Source organism: Poecilia reticulata, linkage group LG20 (genome assembly GCF_000633615.1).
Source record: "Poecilia reticulata strain Guanapo linkage group LG20, Guppy_female_1.0+MT, whole genome shotgun sequence".
Lineage (NCBI taxonomy): Eukaryota > Metazoa > Chordata > Actinopteri > Cyprinodontiformes > Poeciliidae > Poecilia > Poecilia reticulata.
Window position 1 is genome coordinate 22,361,536 of NC_024350.1, and position 18,982 is coordinate 22,380,517.

Here is an 18,982-nt window from a genome sequence, read left to right on the forward strand (position 1 = left end):
GTATGTCAACCAAAATAATCATAATTTGGTCTCATCTGATAGAGCAACTTTTTCCACGCTTCCTGTTTGAATGACAAGCTACAACTATTACTGCTTATGGCTTTCTTTCAGCAATGACTTCATTTTTGCCACTTTTTCTTGACTCCTGTAGATTTGAGAAGTACAAACCAGTGCCTTCTCTTGAATTGCACGTGTGTGGACTCTAGCAAGGTAAACATATTACGACAGCAGTTGGTTGCACTGAAGTTTAATTTGTGGCATCAGGAACCATTGCCTATCCCTGCTCGTCTGTGCTGAGGAACTTGAGCCCATCTCCAATGGTTATTGAACAAAGGGTGAGGTTTCACATGCACAGGTCACCAATCCATCATCAATTAACCAAACACCCTTGATTTTATGGGAAGCTGAAATACCCAACATGCAAAGTCCATGCAGAAAGACCCAAGGCTGGGATCTGAACCCAGGACCTTCTTGCTGAAAGGTAATAGTGTACCAACTGCACCACCAAGTATATTAGATCTGAATTTTGCATTCACTTCAAAATTAGTTTGTTGTTCCATCGTCTGAAATATCAATAGAACACTTTTAAATATGCGATTATACGTGTATAAATAAAGTTTGGCAGGGCACTGCACGCTTCCTTTGATAAAACTTCTGCGTAAAATACCAAGTTATTTATAGTTTGACATTTCAGCCCCATGGAGTCATTAAAAACAAAACAGTATTATCAAGATGTAGACTAAAATACACGTATGATGTAATTTGGCTAACTCAATAAACCGTCTTCATATCTAAAATGTTACTGCTGTGATTGTCTTCAATAAAAAAAGGTGTGTGTATGTGTGTGTGTATGTGGGGTGGGGGCTGAGTTTAGAGGGGGCAGATGAATCTTTTGAACGTCCACTCCAGGATACAGCTGCATATGACTAATTTCAAACTCCCCCTTGTAGGGCCCCTATGCAAAGCCATTTCACAAGTAACACACATCACCAGGCATCTGTTTCCTGTTTTCATTCTTTGAGTTATCTTATTTTCCTTATTTCCCCCTCACCTGTTACAGTTCACGTTCCGTCCATCATGCAGCCTTGCCGGGACACAAAAGTGTTCAGAACCACGAAAATAACTCCAGATGGGATCAGCATAATTTTTGAGACGATGTTTAATTCGGACATATAAAATGACAGTTTAACCAGGTGAACACCTACGAGGAGTAATATTGCAGTAGTTTCTGATCAGTTGGTTTCAGGATCTTCTTCTCTGGCATGTTAATGACCCAGCCTGGAGACAGGCCAAAGAAGATCTGTCGAACATCCTTCCTCATGGCCAACATGTGACACAGTTCATCCTTTGAAATATCTGGCAGCACGTAGCCGTACTTCTGCGCCAGGGCGCGGCGGGCCTGCTGGATTTCTTCCGGATCTGCTAAGTAACCCCGGTTTTCAGCACTCATGTAATACGGGACCATGTCCTCCCCCGGCAGCATCCGCTTCGGGATCGGCTGCCCCCTCATGAAGAACGGGACGGGCTTGATAAGGATTCCTGTGAAAACATAATACATTGGCATGCCTTTCATAAAAATAAAAAAATAAAATAAAAAACTACGATAAATTAGCAGCATTATTATTATTAGTTTACCGAGACTTATGGGATCGTAGAAGCTGTTGGTGATGACGCCTCCGTTCCGTTCGATAGCAGCTATGGCTCCTTCAGTTGCTCTCTGAACCTCAATGTTGATTTTTGCTACAAAAATGTCAGAACCCTGAAAGAAACGGAAAATACAAATGAACATGAAAAGGGTGAAAATCAGAAGTCGATAAGGCGTCTTCTCCTTGGTCACAACACCATCATGTGGCGCCACCTGCTGATGGTATTTAATCTAATATTAATATCCTTAAAACCTGCATCTACCTCCCTTTCATACTTATTTAAAAGCTGAATAAAGTATAAGTCTGCGTTATGTTTCCAACACTTTATTTATTGCATTTGATTGCTTTGTTTTCTGTATAAAATGATGAACTTTGAAGATCCACCAAAAGCTGAATATATATTCAGTTATCTGAACATATAACTGTTGACGTGATCTTGCTGAAGATCCATTGTATAGCAAAAGCATTCATCCCATTTTCACATTTTGTCATGTATCAAACAAAAATTCAAATGTCATTTACATTAACATTTTTATGTCACAGACCAACACAAAGTAGAATAAATTTGTCAATGATTAAAAAACACAGACTTTAAATCAATGGAAAATAAATAAATTATCGCATTTATATTCATCTTCTCTGAGTCAATACCTTCTAGAACCACCTCCAGCTGCAGGATGTGGCACATTGACAATGAATCAAGCTAAACTTACCTCATCAACAAGCTGGACTCCATAGTCCCTCTTTAGCGGCTGGATGGTGAGTCCTCTGGCGTTGATGAGCTGGGTCAGGTCTATGGGCTGCGTTGGGTCGACCCGACCCAAATCAATCAAGTACTGCAGCCTTTTCAACGTTAAAGGCTGGTATTGTGGACGGCGACTTGCAAGGAACGACAACAGAAATGTTCTTATAACACACAATACTGTTGGTTCAGGAATTATTAAGCACAACCTTAATGAAACTCAAGAGCTTATTGGCTGTTTACTTTTAACTCTGATATGAACAATGACATGTCCATAGTCAAAAGTCTTGAAATGGTTTATAGAGCTGATAACCAGTTTTCGAGTAAGCATAAGTCATCAGAGATATTGAATGCAGCCTTTCAAAAAAACGTGTATGCTGAATGTCCTTCATGATATTATCAATACCATTACTATTGAAGAAAATCTCAGCCTCCAAGTTACTTTGTGGTGTAAAAAAACCCCTGACATGCTAAAAATCGGTCATTCCGCTCACATTGCGAGCAATTGGTGCATTTTTAACAAATGATACTCAGAGTCTATTTGCATTTTCTGTGCCACTAATGATTAACTTAACCAAGTCAAGAAACAGTTTTTTTGTTTGTTTGTTTACCTGTGGCCTTCATTGAAGCCATATTTAGGAATACGCAAGTAGAAGGGGGTCTGCCCCCCTTCAAACCCCAGCCGAGGTCTGGTCCCTCTCTGCCGCTCTCCTTTGTGACCTCTCCCGCTCCTGTTGCCTCCGTGCTGTCCTCTGCCCCGCCGCTTTTCCTGCAAAATAACAACGGATTTAGATTAGCTGATGCACTGTCTTATAAAGCAAGCGTCATGCTATTATTACAGCATATTAGCTGCTAACGGTAGCCACAATAAAGGAAAGGAAAATAAAGCTTACATTCTTCCTTGCTCCTGGTTCAGGACGTAAGTTTGTTAAAGTTATTCTCGGTAGATTTTGCAAAACGTCCAGTGCTTTACCGCCGGGTTTTTTAGGGAAAGACATGTTTCTGCTGCACACATGTCAAGTTAGCAAACCAAGGACACAAGGTCACGTGACAACATGACAGCGGATATAATTGTTCTTTCGAGCTGTAGGTTGTTTCAAATTAAAAGTATGTCACTCAAACTCGCCGTCGTTCCAAGACCTCTATAAAACCAAGCTGTACAAAGCACAGACGTAGAAAATGTTATGCTGTTAAACAGTGGCTCAAATTCAGTGAGACATAAAATAAGTTGATGTCATGGATACGAACAGATACTTCAGGGACGCTGCCACAAGGGGTCGCCAGATCCTGTTAAAGCCATATTCAGTCTTTGAAAAGACAGAAGCACAGCCAAGCCAACAATTACAAAGATGAATAGGCAAATAAATGTAAATATTTGAAAACAAACAAAATACTATAAATTATTATTATTAATCACCTATCCGCAGGATCACCATGCAGCCTATTTTAAATCCCCTTGTGATAAAAACGTTTGAAACATCATTAATTGTAATCTGTATTCCAACCTTTTGGTTATTTTCCTTTATTATGCCAATGTAACGTAATAGTTTTTGTTTCTTTTATGTTTTCATCATGTAAACACCGAACGTGATGTAAACATAATAATAATAATAATAATAATAATAATAATAATAATAATAATAATAATAATAATAATAATAATAGCAGTGGTAGTTGGAGGGGTAGTGGTATTATATGTCCATCAAATACATTCAGTGCCATTATTTTGTAGGTTTAGTTGGTGTTTATTCAGCAGAGGACTTAACTCGCTTTGACCAGAACCAATGAATAACTTGTATCGCTAAAGAGGATCAGCAAACAACCAATCAAGTAGCTCCGGGGGCGGGATTAAAACAGCCCAGTCAGTTGGAAAACAGCGTCCTAGTAGCTTCTGGAGAGCCAGCCGACCGTTTGTCTTCTCACGGAATTCAACTTACAGAAAAGAAAATTCAGGGTTTCTGTTGGTAAAAAGAGGCTGGGTACCTTTCACCTTTTTCCTCAGATAAAATATTCTCCTCAGTTACTGTGTTTGTATTATCGCCTAAACACCTGCTTAGTGTCGGTGTTTAGCCGAGATCAGCTAAATTGTGGCTGCCTCAGCGCTGTATGTGCGGTAACAACATGTCAGCGCCTTTACCTGCCATCGTGCCTGCTGCCCGGAAAGCCACTGCGGCGGTGAGTAATAGAGTCGTGTCAGAGGGCAAACTTTCTATTTCAAGTCGGTCAAATCCTCAGTTGCTGCCTTTAAAGAGTTAAAGAACAGAAGCTGGTAAAAATGTGACAGCTGCCAGTCTCTACCTCATGTTTACAGACGTGCATGTTCTGATTTATAGGTCATTTTTCTGCATGGCCTTGGTGATACTGGGTAAGTCTTCCTGATTTCTTATCAGATTCCGAATAATTGGTGTTAAAGATAAGCTAACAGTGCTTCTGCTTGATTTGTTTGTTGTTGTTTCAAATTTGACAGACATGGATGGGCAGAGGCATTTGAAGGCATTAGAATACCTCATGTGAAATACATCTGTCCACATGCGTAAGTGCTCCTGGTGTGTTTGTAGAGCAAATTATGCCTTTAATATATTCAGTACCTTCACTTGCACTGCAACTCGCATTAATCCTTGCAAACATGTCTGAACCTGCAGTCCTACAATGCCGGTTTCTCTGAACATGAGGATGTCCATGCCTGCATGGTGAGACCCAAGATTGATTTGACTTGTTTTGTATTTATTTTTGAAGATATTTAGAGTTCCAGAATGTTAATGTTTGTTTTTATTTAATGGTATGAAAAGTGCAGATTGAGTTTCCAGGGGCACATTTTAGGAGGTGCACCAATTTTGAAATTGGGCACATTTTTGATCACTGATTGTCAACTTTTTTTTTTTTTTTTTTTTTTTTTTTTAAATTTCCGACTTGGTCTGATTTTTAGAATTATAGATGACAGTGAAATACTTCACTTCCCCCTGATATTTTTTGTCTTCACCATAATCTTTAAATGGAAAAATGGAGCAATTATATGTGAATAACTTTCAAAAGAATCAATGAAAATCTACAAATTGACAAAAATTTTGCAGGTGTTGATCCAGATCAGGTTGCTATTCATAAATTCAACTAAATAGTATTAAAACAAATCTATTCGCTCCTTTCAAAACCTGCATTATTGCTCACTATCTTTAAAAAAATCTTTGCACTCCTCAAAAATGTTGATGTGTAAAATTTCCAGCAGAAGACTTTTTATTTACAAGATTAAATAAAAAATAACTGTATTTGAGAGAATGGATTATACCAGGACCGGATGTGGTGACAACTTTTGTGTGGAAAAGTAGCAATTGATACACAGTTTTGCAAAATAAGTATAAAGCTTTAATTTAATTGTATTATTAATTTGAAGTATTAGCTTTATTAAAACTGCATTCTCTTTGTATATTAAGTCGATTTTTCCTAGAAGCTGTTGAAGCCTTTTGTGCTGCTTCATCTTTCATGCATAAACATATTTCATGTGTATAAACATGCACATGAAATAGGTGTGTGTTTAAACATATGCTTCTTCATATTTCATGTATAAACATGAAACATGCTGCTTTGTAACTTTCTAGGTTTCTTCCTTCACAAACCACATCCACACGTAGGAGTCACATCTTGTACCTCATAGATGTGGTGTGTTCACTGTAAAGAAAAAATATTGTATTTAAAATTTTTTGCTCAATCACAGATCAACATTAACATCAGTATCGGCAGCTGATGGCCACTTTTAAAACAAATCGTATCTGTTTGACTAGTAAAACTGGGCTAATATAAGTAACTGATGTTTATTTCCATCTAGTTGCTGGAAGGGGATTGGCCAGGTGGTATTTGCTAGTTCATGTGACAGTGATGCATCACATTTTCATATCCGTACTTCACAGCAATTTTGCTGTTTTGATGCTTATTCCACCATTTGTAGGTTTGATATCTATGGGTTGAGTCCAGAGGCCGAAGAAGACGAGGCTGGTATCAAGAGAGCCTCTGAAAACGGTAAGTTTAAATAATAGTTTAAAAACGTCCTTTACTCCCATGTCTTCTAATAATAAAGTTGTTGTTTTTTCCCCATTTCATTGTGTAGTTAAAGCTATAATAGATCAAGAAGTGAGGAATGGGATACCTTCACACAGAATTCTCCTGGGTGGGTTTTCGCAGGTAGGCGTTTCATTTTTAGAAAGTGTGTGAGTGTTATTTAGGCTCCTAGTTTTCCACAACTGTTGAGATCAACAATAACTGCACCTCGTCGATTTTGTGGTTCAGTATTCACAGATTTGTCTGCGGAACACGACTCCGGATTATTTGTGGAAGCTGGCACTGTCGCAGATTTTTATTTTCAAAGTAGAAGCTCAAAACTAATTTCAGTAACTACCAGGTGGTAGTGGGAATATATGGGAATATATTTTGTATTCCCAGACTGTTTTTTTTTTTACACCCATTGCATTATTTATACTTTCTATCCATCCGCCAATGTCTACCATAATATCTGCATCTTTGTAGTTGACCTTTGACACAGCTTCTCCTCCCTTCATGGATGTTTGTTGTCTCTGTGGGTGAATTTAATGAAATAGAAATGACAGATATTTTTTTGGGGTTCGTTTTTCTCAGGGTGGAGCCTTGTCTCTGTACACGGCTCTGACGTCTCAGCAGAAGCTTGCCGGTGTGGTCGCGCTGAGCTGTTGGCTTCCCCTCCGTAAATCCTTCCCTCAGGTAGAAAACCCAACAGCACCTCTACATTTACACTTTCATTTGAATGCAGCATCAGAAGTCAGTAAGTGTGAGCGTAGCAGGCGCAACAAGCGGAACATGATTGTGAAAGTTAATAATTTTCTTAAAAATGAGCATGGAAGCCACCACTTTTTTTCCCTGAACCGTCCCTTTAATGAAACTATGCTGCAGGGATATTCCCGTCCTGCTCATAATCCGTCATAATCGGATCATAAAAACAATCCTAATCTCTTCTATTCTCAGGCGGCTGCTAACAGTGCTAACAAGGACATGCATGTCCTCCAGTGCCACGGGGATTCCGATCCCCTCGTCCCGTTTGTGTTCGGAGTCCAGACGGCGGAGAAGATGAAGAGCCTCATCAACCCGGCCAACGTCACCTTTAAACCGTACCGCGGTCTACCTCACAGTGCCTGTCCAGAGGTCAGTCTGCAGGCAGTCCTCTCTGAGCAGCAACAGCAGCAGCTCTCGTCCAGTTGGCGTTACAGTCTGCGTCTTTTCGTTCCTCTGCAGGAAATGATCGACGTCAAGCGGTTCATAGAGAAGCGGCTTCCCGCCCTCAGCGACGAGTGAGTGGCCCCACTCGCTGACTCAGTGCTGTCCGAGTCCTCTGGTCTCGACTCCTCTGAGATTTGGTGGACTTGACGACCATGAACTGTACCTGACAGTAAATGTGTGCTGCTGCTCCGTAGACCCAGTGATACCGGGAGTGGCCTGTTAGACTGCAGAACGGCCTGACTGAGACAATGCTGCAGCTCCGCTCAGTGTTACTGTAGAGGAGCGTTAGCTGCTTGATCGCAAAGCATGTTGCCACTGAGACGAGCCATTTTTGCAGGAACTGTATGTATTATAATGACTAGGGCTAAACTTTTAAGTTTAATACTGACACTCACAATAAATGGCCTGTTGTAAAAAAAAAAAAAGAAGCTTTTGTAATTCAGATAAGTGTAAATATGAGCGACATCCCTTTGGCTACAGGAGTTTCTTTAGCAAAATTGCCGTTTTGTAGAGACGCAGTGATCAGGCATTTTCTGGATGGTACAGATTTTCCTTCCAATTTTATTTCTTATCTGTTCTCAAGACTGCAGCAAATGATAGTAAAAATATGTTGCATTTTCCTTGACAGAGAGGGAGTATTTTTGAATCCTACTGAAATTAAATTGCAGGAGGGTTCCAGCCCAGTCCGGATAGGTAACAAAAACAGAACTTGCATTTTCCTTATGTTTTCCTTTTTCTCAAGATACAAAAAAAAAAAAAAACTAGGAATTTACATTATTTTGCTTCCAGATCATGCCAATTACTTTTGATTTGCCGCACTACTTTATTGCTGTTTTTGGAGTTGCTGTCTACGATCCGACAGGTAAATGTGCATGCATTACAGAATAAAAAAGGGGCCATTTCAGTACTACTTTTTTTTTTGGCTTCCAGATTCTCTTTAACAAATGCAAGTCTAGGTTAAAACTTAATCACAAACTGTGCTTTAAGAACCATATTTATCTTTAGGAAAGTCCATGCCGAGTTTTCGAAGTTCAGCTATTAATAGATTTTGATTTAGAGGTGATTTAATTGGTCTAGTTGCCAATAAACGGTGAAATACTGCATTACCACATTATTGCATTTAAAGCCAACTCTAATGCTGTTGGTCAGTTTGGTGGTCCAGAAGGATAATCAGTCCAAACACGCATCCAGGCTGTTATTTATTTTTTTTAATCAAATCAAGTAGGCTAACCTGCCTAGCCCAAACCTCAACTCTAAAATAACTGAACTTCATGCAGTAAACCTGCTAATTTAAATCAAATCGGCTCATTCTGCCAAAAGGAGTGGTCAAATGTCCGGCAGAATTATAACCAAAAAGTAAAGTGGGTGCATTTAAATTTTGAAATAAATAATTAAAAGTTCCATATTTACCGTACTAATGCACATAATGCATTTATATAAGCTTCTGTATATCTAGCTGGTTAAGGGGTGCAGATGGGTCTCTGAGGCAGCCCAATAAAGAATTCACAAAACATTTTATTAATGCTCATATCAAATGAGAGCAAGAACATATGATTGTGCTTTATTTAATTCGTGAGAATTCAAATAGCTATTTCACACAAATTCCCTTTTTTTTGTCTTTAAATCATACATAAATATATCAGTGTTCATGGTCATGTATTCAGCATATTTTTCCCTGTTCTGTTGAAATTAAATATATGACTAATATCACAGTATTGAAACACACAGACGAGATCGATCTCTGGGTATCAGCTCATCGAGTTGTAAAAACCTTTCATATATATATATATATATATATATATATCTTTGAGAAGAGCTGAAAGCACCAACATGTGAAGTCATTGTCGCACCGTTCACGTCGGACTAAAAGGTGCTTGTGTAGAAGATGTTGATCCAAGGCACTTTCCTTTCTTCCTAAGGTACATTTAAATAAAACCTACAAGTTTCTACAAGAACTGAATATGCATTAAGGCTCACAATATACCTAAATACAAATGCAGTGCTCACAGATACATGCTTTCCCGCTTTAAATAAGGTAGAAAAGTGCAATGTCAAGCGCTAGGGAATATATTTATATATATTTATATATGTATAAAAATATAGATATGTTTTCTGAACAAATACAGTAACAGATGCCGAACCTAGCTTTTGTTCTCGGTTGCTCTGAAGGGTTTGGAAATCCACTAATCATGCGGAAATAAACAGCAGTTACCAGCTGGATAAAGACTGGCTTTCAGCTGGGTTCATTTTCCTGTCCGTCTTTTTCTAAATAGCAGGTCTCTGACTTTTTACACAAAAGCTCCTCCTTTTGTTTGAGTATGTGTGTGTTTGGGGGGGGGGGTGCATGCGCTGAAAAGCTAACGGTGGGGCAGTGGAGAGAGTTTATGGCTCGGGGGGAGGCTCCTCCAAGCTGTTCAGCAGATCCGTGTACGCGGGTGAGTTTATGTAGCGAGGGTACGAGTCTCTCTGCATCAACGTGTAGATCTGCTGCTGAGCGTCGTCGAACGTGCACGAGGTCGGCTCCAGCATGTTGCGGTTTATCACCTCTCGGACGCGGGAGTCCAAGCTGACCTGTAGGTTCAAGGAAACGGTGAGACGCTGAATATAAACGACATATAAGGGTAGTCGAAAATCTTTTAGGGTAAAAAGGCTTTCTAAACTATGTTGTTTTGTTCGAGTTCACCGATCACACCCATCCCTGATTGCTTATTCGCCTGCAAAATGAGGGAATTACGGAAATCGAACAGAATAAACTAAAAGATCTCCAAAATGTAAAAATGTTCAAGAACAGATGTTCAGTTTAAGGAAATCCTTCAAACTTTAATGTATATTACAATTAAAACAGCAAGGCAGAGGACACTAATCCCAACCAAATCAAATTACACATTATTCCCTTATTAGATGATTCTTTTTGTCCTCTATTTCCTGACAAATTTGTCGCTAAATTTAACAGGATTACACCTCCTCTTTGAATTTTCGTCTCACCTCTTTCGGGGACAGAATGGAGATGAAGTCCTCGTATATTTGGCGGACTTTCTCCTCCACCACCGTCTTATTCGTCTCTTTCTTCAGATCCTCGCAAGCGAGCCAGAACATCATGTTCTCTTCGCTGAACTCCGTCCTCAGGAACTGCCTGAAGCAGCTTCGCCCAGCTGCACTTTTCATCAGCTTCTCGAACGACACCGCCCAGGAGCGAGCTTCGTCCACAGTGGGTTTCGGGCTGAGGAATGAGTGGAGAATTCGTTTTTGCACAGACAGTTTGATTTCCTTACTGTTGTTTTTAGAGGAGTTGAAGTGGGAGTTACCTTTCTTCACAGTTGGAGTTTCCTTCTGGCTGCTGCTCAAACGTTGACCTCTGTATGGTTTCTTCGTCACCTCTAACAGTCAAACTGAAAAGATTGAGAGGAGCCATTACGTCTGAGCAGTCAAAACAACAGCAGGGATATTTAATCCCATCTTTTTGTTCGTAAAACCGAGAATGTTGACCAACATCTTGAGTAATTTCCCAAGGCATTGCTTCAAAGCAGACAGACTTTACAGTGACCTTACTAAAGTATTAAGCCTGTAGCTCCTTCAATTTTCTTTCATATTTGACCCAGAAACCTAAAATTGATCAATGTGGCTGATAGGGTTAGGCCTGTTCTCCATTAAGTCAGACCAAACTTGAGCTATCTTGCAAAGAACCACCTGCGTCAATGATAAAATGTGTCAACTACCTTGTTGCCCCCGTGGGTCTCACCTGTGCGTAATTAAAAGCAATTCGCCGCCTCTGCTGCAGCAGCTGGCCCCGGAGTAATTGGTTCAGGTGAGAGTCCCCCTGCGAGCCATCCCAAGTGGGAATGCGGCTGCTGTGCAATGATTAAAACCAAATTCATATACAAGTAGAGATGAAATGAATTACTCATCTCCTGTGGAGTGCATTAGGGTGGCTGCTCCCAGAGGAAGCTCGAGTCAACCATGGATAACTGGCAAAACAGGTTAAGTCCCCGGAGACGGCTCTGCGTGTGACCACTGAGGTCCTGTTGTTCTGGGAGGAAGGGTGGGGTTGAGTACGAGCTTTCAACCCTAAGAAGTAGGGCTGAAGGATGGAACTCTCTCCTTCTAAAGAAACCATCTGGTCCTGGCTAGCATCTCCCCAAACTTTGCTGGATAATGTTTTATGGTCTGAAGGAGCAAGACATGGAGCATGGTGGTGGAGGTGTCATGCTGCGGGGTTATATTTCTTCAGATGAAACTCAGGGTTTTATGTGAAGCTGAACTCGTATGCAAAACACTTTGTCAGCTTTTTATCTTCAAAAGTATTAAAACCCAAGTATAATTTCTCTTCCATTTCACAGTCCTACGCTACTTTATGTCGGTCTATCCCAAAAGTCTGAATAATGTAGTTACCAGTACATTCATCTGCAAGGCAATCCAATTACAACAAAACTAGTACCCAAAAATGGGTTTCCAACATTAGTCTGAACAAAGAACATTAACTACAATCGTCAGGTTAATTGGCCTCTTCAAATTGTCCCTAGGTGTGAGTGTGTGTGCATGGTTGTGTGTCTCTGTGTTGCCCTGCGACAGACTGGCGACCTGTCCAGGGTGTACCCCGCCTCTCGCCCAGAACGTTAGCTGAAGAGGCACCAGCARCCCTCCCGACCCCACTAAMGGACAAGGGTGTAAAGAAAATGGATGGATGGATGGATGGATGGATGGATGGATGGATGGATATTTAGCACTGGTTGCTAGATGTCCCCAACGGTGGTGTGTGTCTGTTACCAGGAGCAGCTACAGCAGCAGCACCAGCAGAAGCAGCAGGCGTTTGAGGCGTTGGTGGGGGTGTTTCCCATTTTGTGGCGCGCTTGGAGGACACTGGCAGCTGCTTCCTGATGAACCTGCATCTGTCTCTTGCGCATCTCCGCCCTCTCTGAGCCCATGGACTGCAAGCAGAGGAGCACCACAGAGTTAGAGGGAGGTTGGAGCTTTCGCTGGAGTAAAAGCATGAAGAGCAGCTCTGACAGGAATAAGGTGGCACGAGAAAAGAGCATTAAAATGGTAATAGGATCACATTAGATTGGGTAAAAAGGCAAATCAATCCCTCCATCCATCTACGAAATTTGCTCTAAGATCTGGAGTTCATGGCCATTTCTATTAGCCATTCACACTCCTGACTCCCTGATGGCAAAGGAAAAACTCATTCTTGTTTTTGAAAATGACAGGATTGCTGCACATCAAGGCCTCTTGCTGACAAGGTTCTGGTTAAATTTCTGAAAAGATTTTAAGTGGATTCAGACAAAAAAGTAAAAATAAAAGTCTTATTTTTCGTCTCTAGGCAGTTCACTGTCTAGAGCTTCTTATAAGAGATCTATCCTGCATGTTTAGCTGATCTATATTGGAAACATTCAGGGAGGACGACACTAGAAGTCTACGAAGTTCCAGACCATGGATGCCCTTCTAGAAGGCATCTTCAAACATTTCACATCAGCGTAACGGAAACAGTCAGATCAAGCATCTTTAAGAAAATGCTTGAACAGTTGGGCTATTTACTGAGTCCTTTTCTGACACTTTTTGATTTTTTTTTTTTTACTTTTCTGAGGTTATGATCGTAAACTTTAGACCAGTTGATGGAACAGCTTGTTTGAGATTCGTCTAGTTTAATTATTTTTGTCTCTTGCTCGTGTTTCTTCTTATTGCATTTTGAATTCAGGGTGGACTCACTGATTATTCGTCTCTTCCTTCAGATCCTCGGGCCGGACATTCTTCTTCAGAACTTTCTGCTAGAGTCAAATTCATGGTTCTGTTGACTACGTGCAGCTCCTGACCATCACAGTACCGCCACCAAGATGTTTGACTGCAGACATGATGATCTTCTTCTGAAATGCTGTGCTAGTTTTTATCAGATTTATCCGGATCCATGTTTTCCTAAAAGTTCATGTTTTGTTTCCTCAGTTCATAGTATGTTTCCCTAAAATCTTGAAGATCATCCAGTTGGCGATGAACATTTGAGTATTTTCTTTTCAGACTTTGTTCAGCCGTGGCTCTGTCCTTACAACTTTTTCATGGATGTATTTTTCCCCCAGTCTCTCTCCTGTTATTGAATCGGGGACACTGACCTTACCAGAGGCAACTAAACTCTGGGCTGCTTTAAATGGTTCGTTTGTAACTCCTGGGACGAGTCATTGGTCGGCTCTTGGAGTAAGTTTGGTAGGTTAGCAACTTCTGGAATAGGTTCCCCGGTTTTTTGTCAGATCTCTTTAGTGTTGGGTATGGTGGGTGAAATTTGGCACAGCAGTCCTCTAAAAAAATATGGTTAAACCCAGTTGCTTCTTTATCTCCTTTATTCTTCATCTCTATTTTTAAAGCTAACAGTAAATTAGTTTAAAGGTCTGACATTGAAAAGCAGTAACATCTGAGTTACATTCTAACTGAATTACCTTTTCAAAGATATTCCTGAGAATAACTCACATTTGTTTCCACCTGTTACAGCAGATGCATTTTGTAGAATGCATTTCGACATTCAATGCCATTTTTTTTTAGGTTCTGTTAAGACATCTTAGTGTAAAGTGGAAAGGAAACTAATGTCAGATGCATTCAAAGCAAACTGGATTATGCTGAAAGGTAGGAAAAGAAATAAGAAAAAAAAAATCCAGAAAGAATCCCAGCATGAGGAGCAGCTCCCCTCCTCTCTGTCAGAGAGCGGTTATGACAGCGGCTCGGCGTCACTCCTTGGACCGCAGAGATCGCATCCATCAGTTGCATCCTCGGGAGGATACGCACGCGTGATGGCACACACAAGCATAGCTCTCAGCCCAAAGCGAGCGGCCATTTATAGAAATACAATGAAATCATTTGATCAGAAGGGCTGATAAGATGTTGCTTTCCTCCCCCTCTCCCCTGTGTTTCTCTTTTAGGCAAATAGCCCCGAAAAATGAAACCTGAAAAGGTCTAAATCGGTTTAATTAGCGACGATTACACAGAAGTCATGATGAATAATTCAGGAACATTTATATGGATGCTGGAACAACCAGAAAAAGATGCTCCTGAATTATCCGCGTTTTATTTTTTTGTTTTATTTTATTTTTAAAAAGCGTAAATGCGATAGTCTTCTTAAACGTGATCATGTTATATAGAAGGGGGTACAAACAATCCAATAAATCGATTACTTACTGTGTCACCATGAATGCCAGAATACAGGTGATTTTCAGCTCGATCACATCCGTCTGCCTCCGACTTGACACAAACCAGTTGGTTTCCTCTCCGCGCATGCGTTCCCTGCAAGTGTGAAAAAGATTTCTCTGCAACCACATGCATGCAGGCACGGCCACAACACGATCTGTTGAAGCCACGGGAGCAAACTGAGAGCCTGCAAGACTTCTTCATGACACAAATGAACGCTCATGACTCCAGCACTGATCAGAAATCTTACTGGAAACATAAGCAACAGATGCTGATTATAATTCAAGCAAATGTGTTATAGTTTCAAATAAATAATATATATATATTTTTTTTTTTTATTGGAGGGCAGCTTTTGCAACTCGATGTTTCTGAATCTCTCAAGCTGATAATATTTCCTTCAAATACCAACACATTTTGCGTGTCAAGTCTCAGTTCTGTCAAACATCTGGAAAACCCTCCGTCCAGCATCTCTATCCGCATCCCCGCCTCCCCTGGTGTGGCTGAACCTTCTTGTCTCCGCCAGGGGGCAGTAGAGATCCATCCAAACAAAATGAAGTCAAACTCGTTGGAATATCGAAGGCAAAAACTTCTACAATCTAACGGAGACCGTCATATAATAAATATCTATATATATTCAGCTTCTGTATATATAGAAACGAATGAAAGACATAATAAGAGTAGTAGGTAAATAATGTTTTAATTGCATGATAATTCATTTGTTAAGCAAGAAACTAAAAAGGCAATTTTGCGTAAAATGTTTATGTATTTATTTATTTGTTTATTTATCTATCATTTTAGTTATTAAAGTTCACCTTGAAATACTTAAATTGTTACAGGGACTCTTTGAACAACCTGTATTATTATTGTTATTATTATTATTATTATTATTATTATTATTATTATTATTATTATTATTATTAGTAGTAGTAGTAGTAGTAGTAGTAGTAGTAGTAGTAGTAGTAGTAGTAGTAGTAACAATGACAATAATAATAAAAATAATTATACTTTTACAATTCAAGTAACATGGACAATGCTAACAATGTAAATTACATAATAATTTACATTGTATTAAAACAATGACAATAAAAAAAATTATATATATTTTTTAATTTAATATTTGTTTCCATGCTTATTTTTATGTATTTATATGTATTTAAAAAATTATATAAATACTGAAATTATTTATTCAATTATTGTGTTATTTTCTGATTTGTTATGTAATGTATGTCTATCTTACATATTAATACTGTATTTACTTGAGTTTTTGAGTTGACTCATTTATTAAAAAGTAATCTAAGCAATATATATTCATATTTATACATGTATATGTCTGTATGTAAACCTAAACTTGAGCTAACAGAAACAGATTCATAAAATCAGTCAGAGTGGCTTTCTGTATAATCTTCAGGACTCCTCTGCATTCAGAGAGGAGCTGAGAAACATTGATTTTAGAGATAAATTGACCTCATTACCATCTTTTAGTCAGGATGTGCAACATTTTAAAAACTCTTTTGCAGTAAATGAACTCCCTGGAACTGTGATTAAATTGAAAAGCTGTGCATTAGTATTTCATTTTAATGGCAATCCATATATATAAACTTCAGAAATACATTACATACCTTTCGATACAAAGTGTTGCTCTGAATATTAACTATAGCTGTTAAACAACAACTACAGCAAGTAATTTAATCTATGCTCACTGTAAAAAAACTTTTACCAGCCATAATATCTCCTCATAGGAGCCAAACTTTGTAGTAAGCGTTTTGCTGTGGCCATTGTTAATAGGAACTTCCACATTTTTGTTAAAGTTTTTGGCTGTTCTTTTGCTCATTTTCCAGTCCTTTCACCCACACATGTTGGAATATTGAGCAGTGCATGTTTATAAATAAAAATAATAGATCAGTGAAGGAATAAAGACAAAGTGTAAGACATAAAAAACTATCTACATCAGATTAATTTGGCAAGTGTGCCTTTAAGAAACAGGAAGAAATAAATCCAGCCATCCAACACGGGACCTGAAGGATGTATCTTCCTTTAGTTGGCCAGGTTTTCAGCTCACAGTCCTTTTTTATTTTGTTGGACCTGAAATTGTTTTTGTATGTACCAGCTGCTTTATTTTTCATCTTTTTCAAAGATTCAGCTAAAAAAAAATAATAACAATGCATTGTGTCTTTGCAACCAGCTGTTGGGACAAAGGCTGTGTAAAGCTGGTTATTTGCAAAGTGTCTGTCATGAGTTGTGCTTAGTTCGTTCCTTGAGTTTCAGAGACTGTTTACACTGAGGTGACTCATGAGTTCATCACAGGTTCAAGATTTTTGCATGTTGTATTTGTGCTTTTCATCATGCATGTGTTTATTTTGTATTTTGAGTAGATTCTAGTAGATGTTTCTGCAGGGCCTCTGGGCATTGGTCCCTCAAGCTGCCAGGCTGCTTGAGCTGTAAGTTTTTCCCTGTGCCGTTTGGGATCATTTCCAGTCCCTCTGTCAAGAGGTCCTACATCCACCCAGTCCGGAGTTGTGGTTTGGTTTTTGGATTTAGAAGACATTTGGACCTTCTTCTGCAGGGTTGGAGGGAGGTGTTCACTGTTATGACAATTACATTGTTTGGTTATTATTAGCAGTCTAAAAGTTCCAGCCTTCTTTTTTGGGGGGGGGGGGTTTCTAAATTCAAAGAGAAGCAACAATTTATGATGTCAAAAGTAAAGCAAAGCAAAAATATTCATTTGATCATTTTTGCTACAATTACTATCTTATGACAAGGCAGATGCCTGCTCACGGCTGAAGTCAGGCATCCCAGAAAGTGCAAAGGCAACAGGTGTTTTCTCTGGTGGCAACACAGCTACCGTCCACTCACAACCCTTCAGCCTGCTGGTCAGCTGGCTGAAAGAAGACCACTCTTTTCAAGTGATTACAAGATAAATCCTCAAGAAAGACAAACTTTGAAATACTTGTGAGCATGAAATTCATGAAAGATTAAAGGGATGAATGTTTTGTTTTGTTTTGTTGTTTTTTTTACCCATGGTTATACAGTAGACTTCTGATATGTAGGGGGTTTAGGAACAACAAATAGCTGAAATCTACAAATAGTTGAAACTCCCTCTAAAACACTATTAACTGCATGTTTTAATAGTTCAAACTTTAATGTGCATTAATATGCACAGAGGAAATCTCTTACCACAACCAGGGAAGCTAAAATCTTCCTCATCTCTTGTCTTGAGGGTTCAGCAAATCACTGCCAAGGAAACGAAATGGCGCTCTCGGATTGGCTGGTGTACAAATGACAGCAAAGTAGCATTGCGTACATTTTTTTTTTACAGCTTCTCTAGTTGCAATTTCTTTAAAATGTTTTAGATAAACTATGGTTTTCCATGAATAATTTTGGGTTACGTCCCACCGCTGCAAATAGACGACTACACAAATACTGCAAACACTTCAAATAATATTTTGCACTTTTGCTTCTACAAAAGTGAGCAAAACTGCTGCCTTTGTTTTTCAAGTAAAACTGATTAGTTTATGTTATAAATTTTCTTGTACATTTTTTGTGCTGTACCATTTTACCGGGGTATCCGTATAGGTCATGGTCATCCAAGCCATGAAAACCTCATACTGGCCTGTGCCTCAAGGCCTTTAGTACTGTACATTTTCAGTGGATGCGATGCACACCTTCTGGACATCGAAACCTTCACCTTCAATATTTCCACAACAAGAATTACGTCTATGAGAACGTTTGGACTTTTATGACTAAAAGTGTTGCCTCCACTGCAGTGCTGCTGTTTGATTTAATTTATTCATTGGCAGGCCCAGGCAAAGTTTGAAATATTCAGACATAACAAGGGCTTGAGTGGCAATTTATGTCTATGTAGAAAACCCTACAGTCGCACAGATTATAAATTCCCAGAAGAAAAATAGACCGCCTAATTTTAGTTTTACAGCCACATCCCTCACTGCTTTCCCCTCAAACTGCGGGCACAACTCAAAAGCGCTGCATTATTTTTTCTGGGGGCTGTTTTTATGCAGCAGCTGGCATCTCTCGAGTGAGGCGCTGCACAATCTGACCAGAACAAGATCTATACATGTCACCGCAGCAGCGCAGGCAGAAGTGCGCTATCTTCTGCAGACACACGCGGGAGAAAAGCTAATCAATTTGGGAGCACTTCTGATTTGTGTGCTGGAGTTTCATTGGAGGGGAGTGCGGG

At 39.5% G+C, this 18,982-nt stretch overlaps 3 protein-coding genes across 3 annotated transcripts; 1 reads left to right on the plus strand and 2 right to left on the minus strand.

Moving 5' to 3' along the window:
* Positions 1 to 1,141: 1,141 nt before the first annotated feature.
* Positions 1,142 to 3,604, minus strand: mrpl15 (mitochondrial ribosomal protein L15). The gene is made up of 5 exons (XM_008396667.2): positions 3,282 to 3,604; positions 3,000 to 3,157; positions 2,360 to 2,525; positions 1,636 to 1,759; positions 1,142 to 1,539 (listed from the first exon to the last, which is right to left on the minus strand). The coding sequence occupies exons 1-5, from the start codon at positions 3,384 to 3,386 to the stop codon at positions 1,202 to 1,204; spliced, it is 891 nt and encodes a 296-aa protein (XP_008394889.1). The 5' UTR covers positions 3,387 to 3,604; the 3' UTR covers positions 1,142 to 1,201.
* Positions 3,605 to 4,237: 633 nt separating this feature from the next.
* LOC103456852 (lysophospholipase 1) lies at positions 4,238 to 8,253 on the plus strand. The gene is made up of 10 exons (XM_008396668.2): positions 4,238 to 4,563; positions 4,722 to 4,753; positions 4,856 to 4,921; positions 5,031 to 5,078; positions 6,329 to 6,399; positions 6,488 to 6,561; positions 7,012 to 7,113; positions 7,375 to 7,551; positions 7,642 to 7,697; positions 7,821 to 8,253. The coding sequence occupies exons 1-10, from the start codon at positions 4,495 to 4,497 to the stop codon at positions 7,864 to 7,866; spliced, it is 741 nt and encodes a 246-aa protein (XP_008394890.1). The 5' UTR covers positions 4,238 to 4,494; the 3' UTR covers positions 7,867 to 8,253.
* Positions 8,254 to 8,536: 283 nt separating this feature from the next.
* On the minus strand, positions 8,537 to 15,006 carry LOC103456853 (regulator of G-protein signaling 20-like). The gene is made up of 5 exons (XM_008396669.2): positions 14,779 to 15,006; positions 12,391 to 12,551; positions 10,932 to 11,015; positions 10,612 to 10,846; positions 8,537 to 10,197 (listed from the first exon to the last, which is right to left on the minus strand). Exons 1-5 carry the CDS (start codon positions 14,989 to 14,991, stop codon positions 10,009 to 10,011), a joined length of 882 nt encoding a protein of 293 aa, XP_008394891.1. The 5' UTR covers positions 14,992 to 15,006; the 3' UTR covers positions 8,537 to 10,008.
* Between the last annotated feature and the right edge of the window lie 3,976 nt (positions 15,007 to 18,982).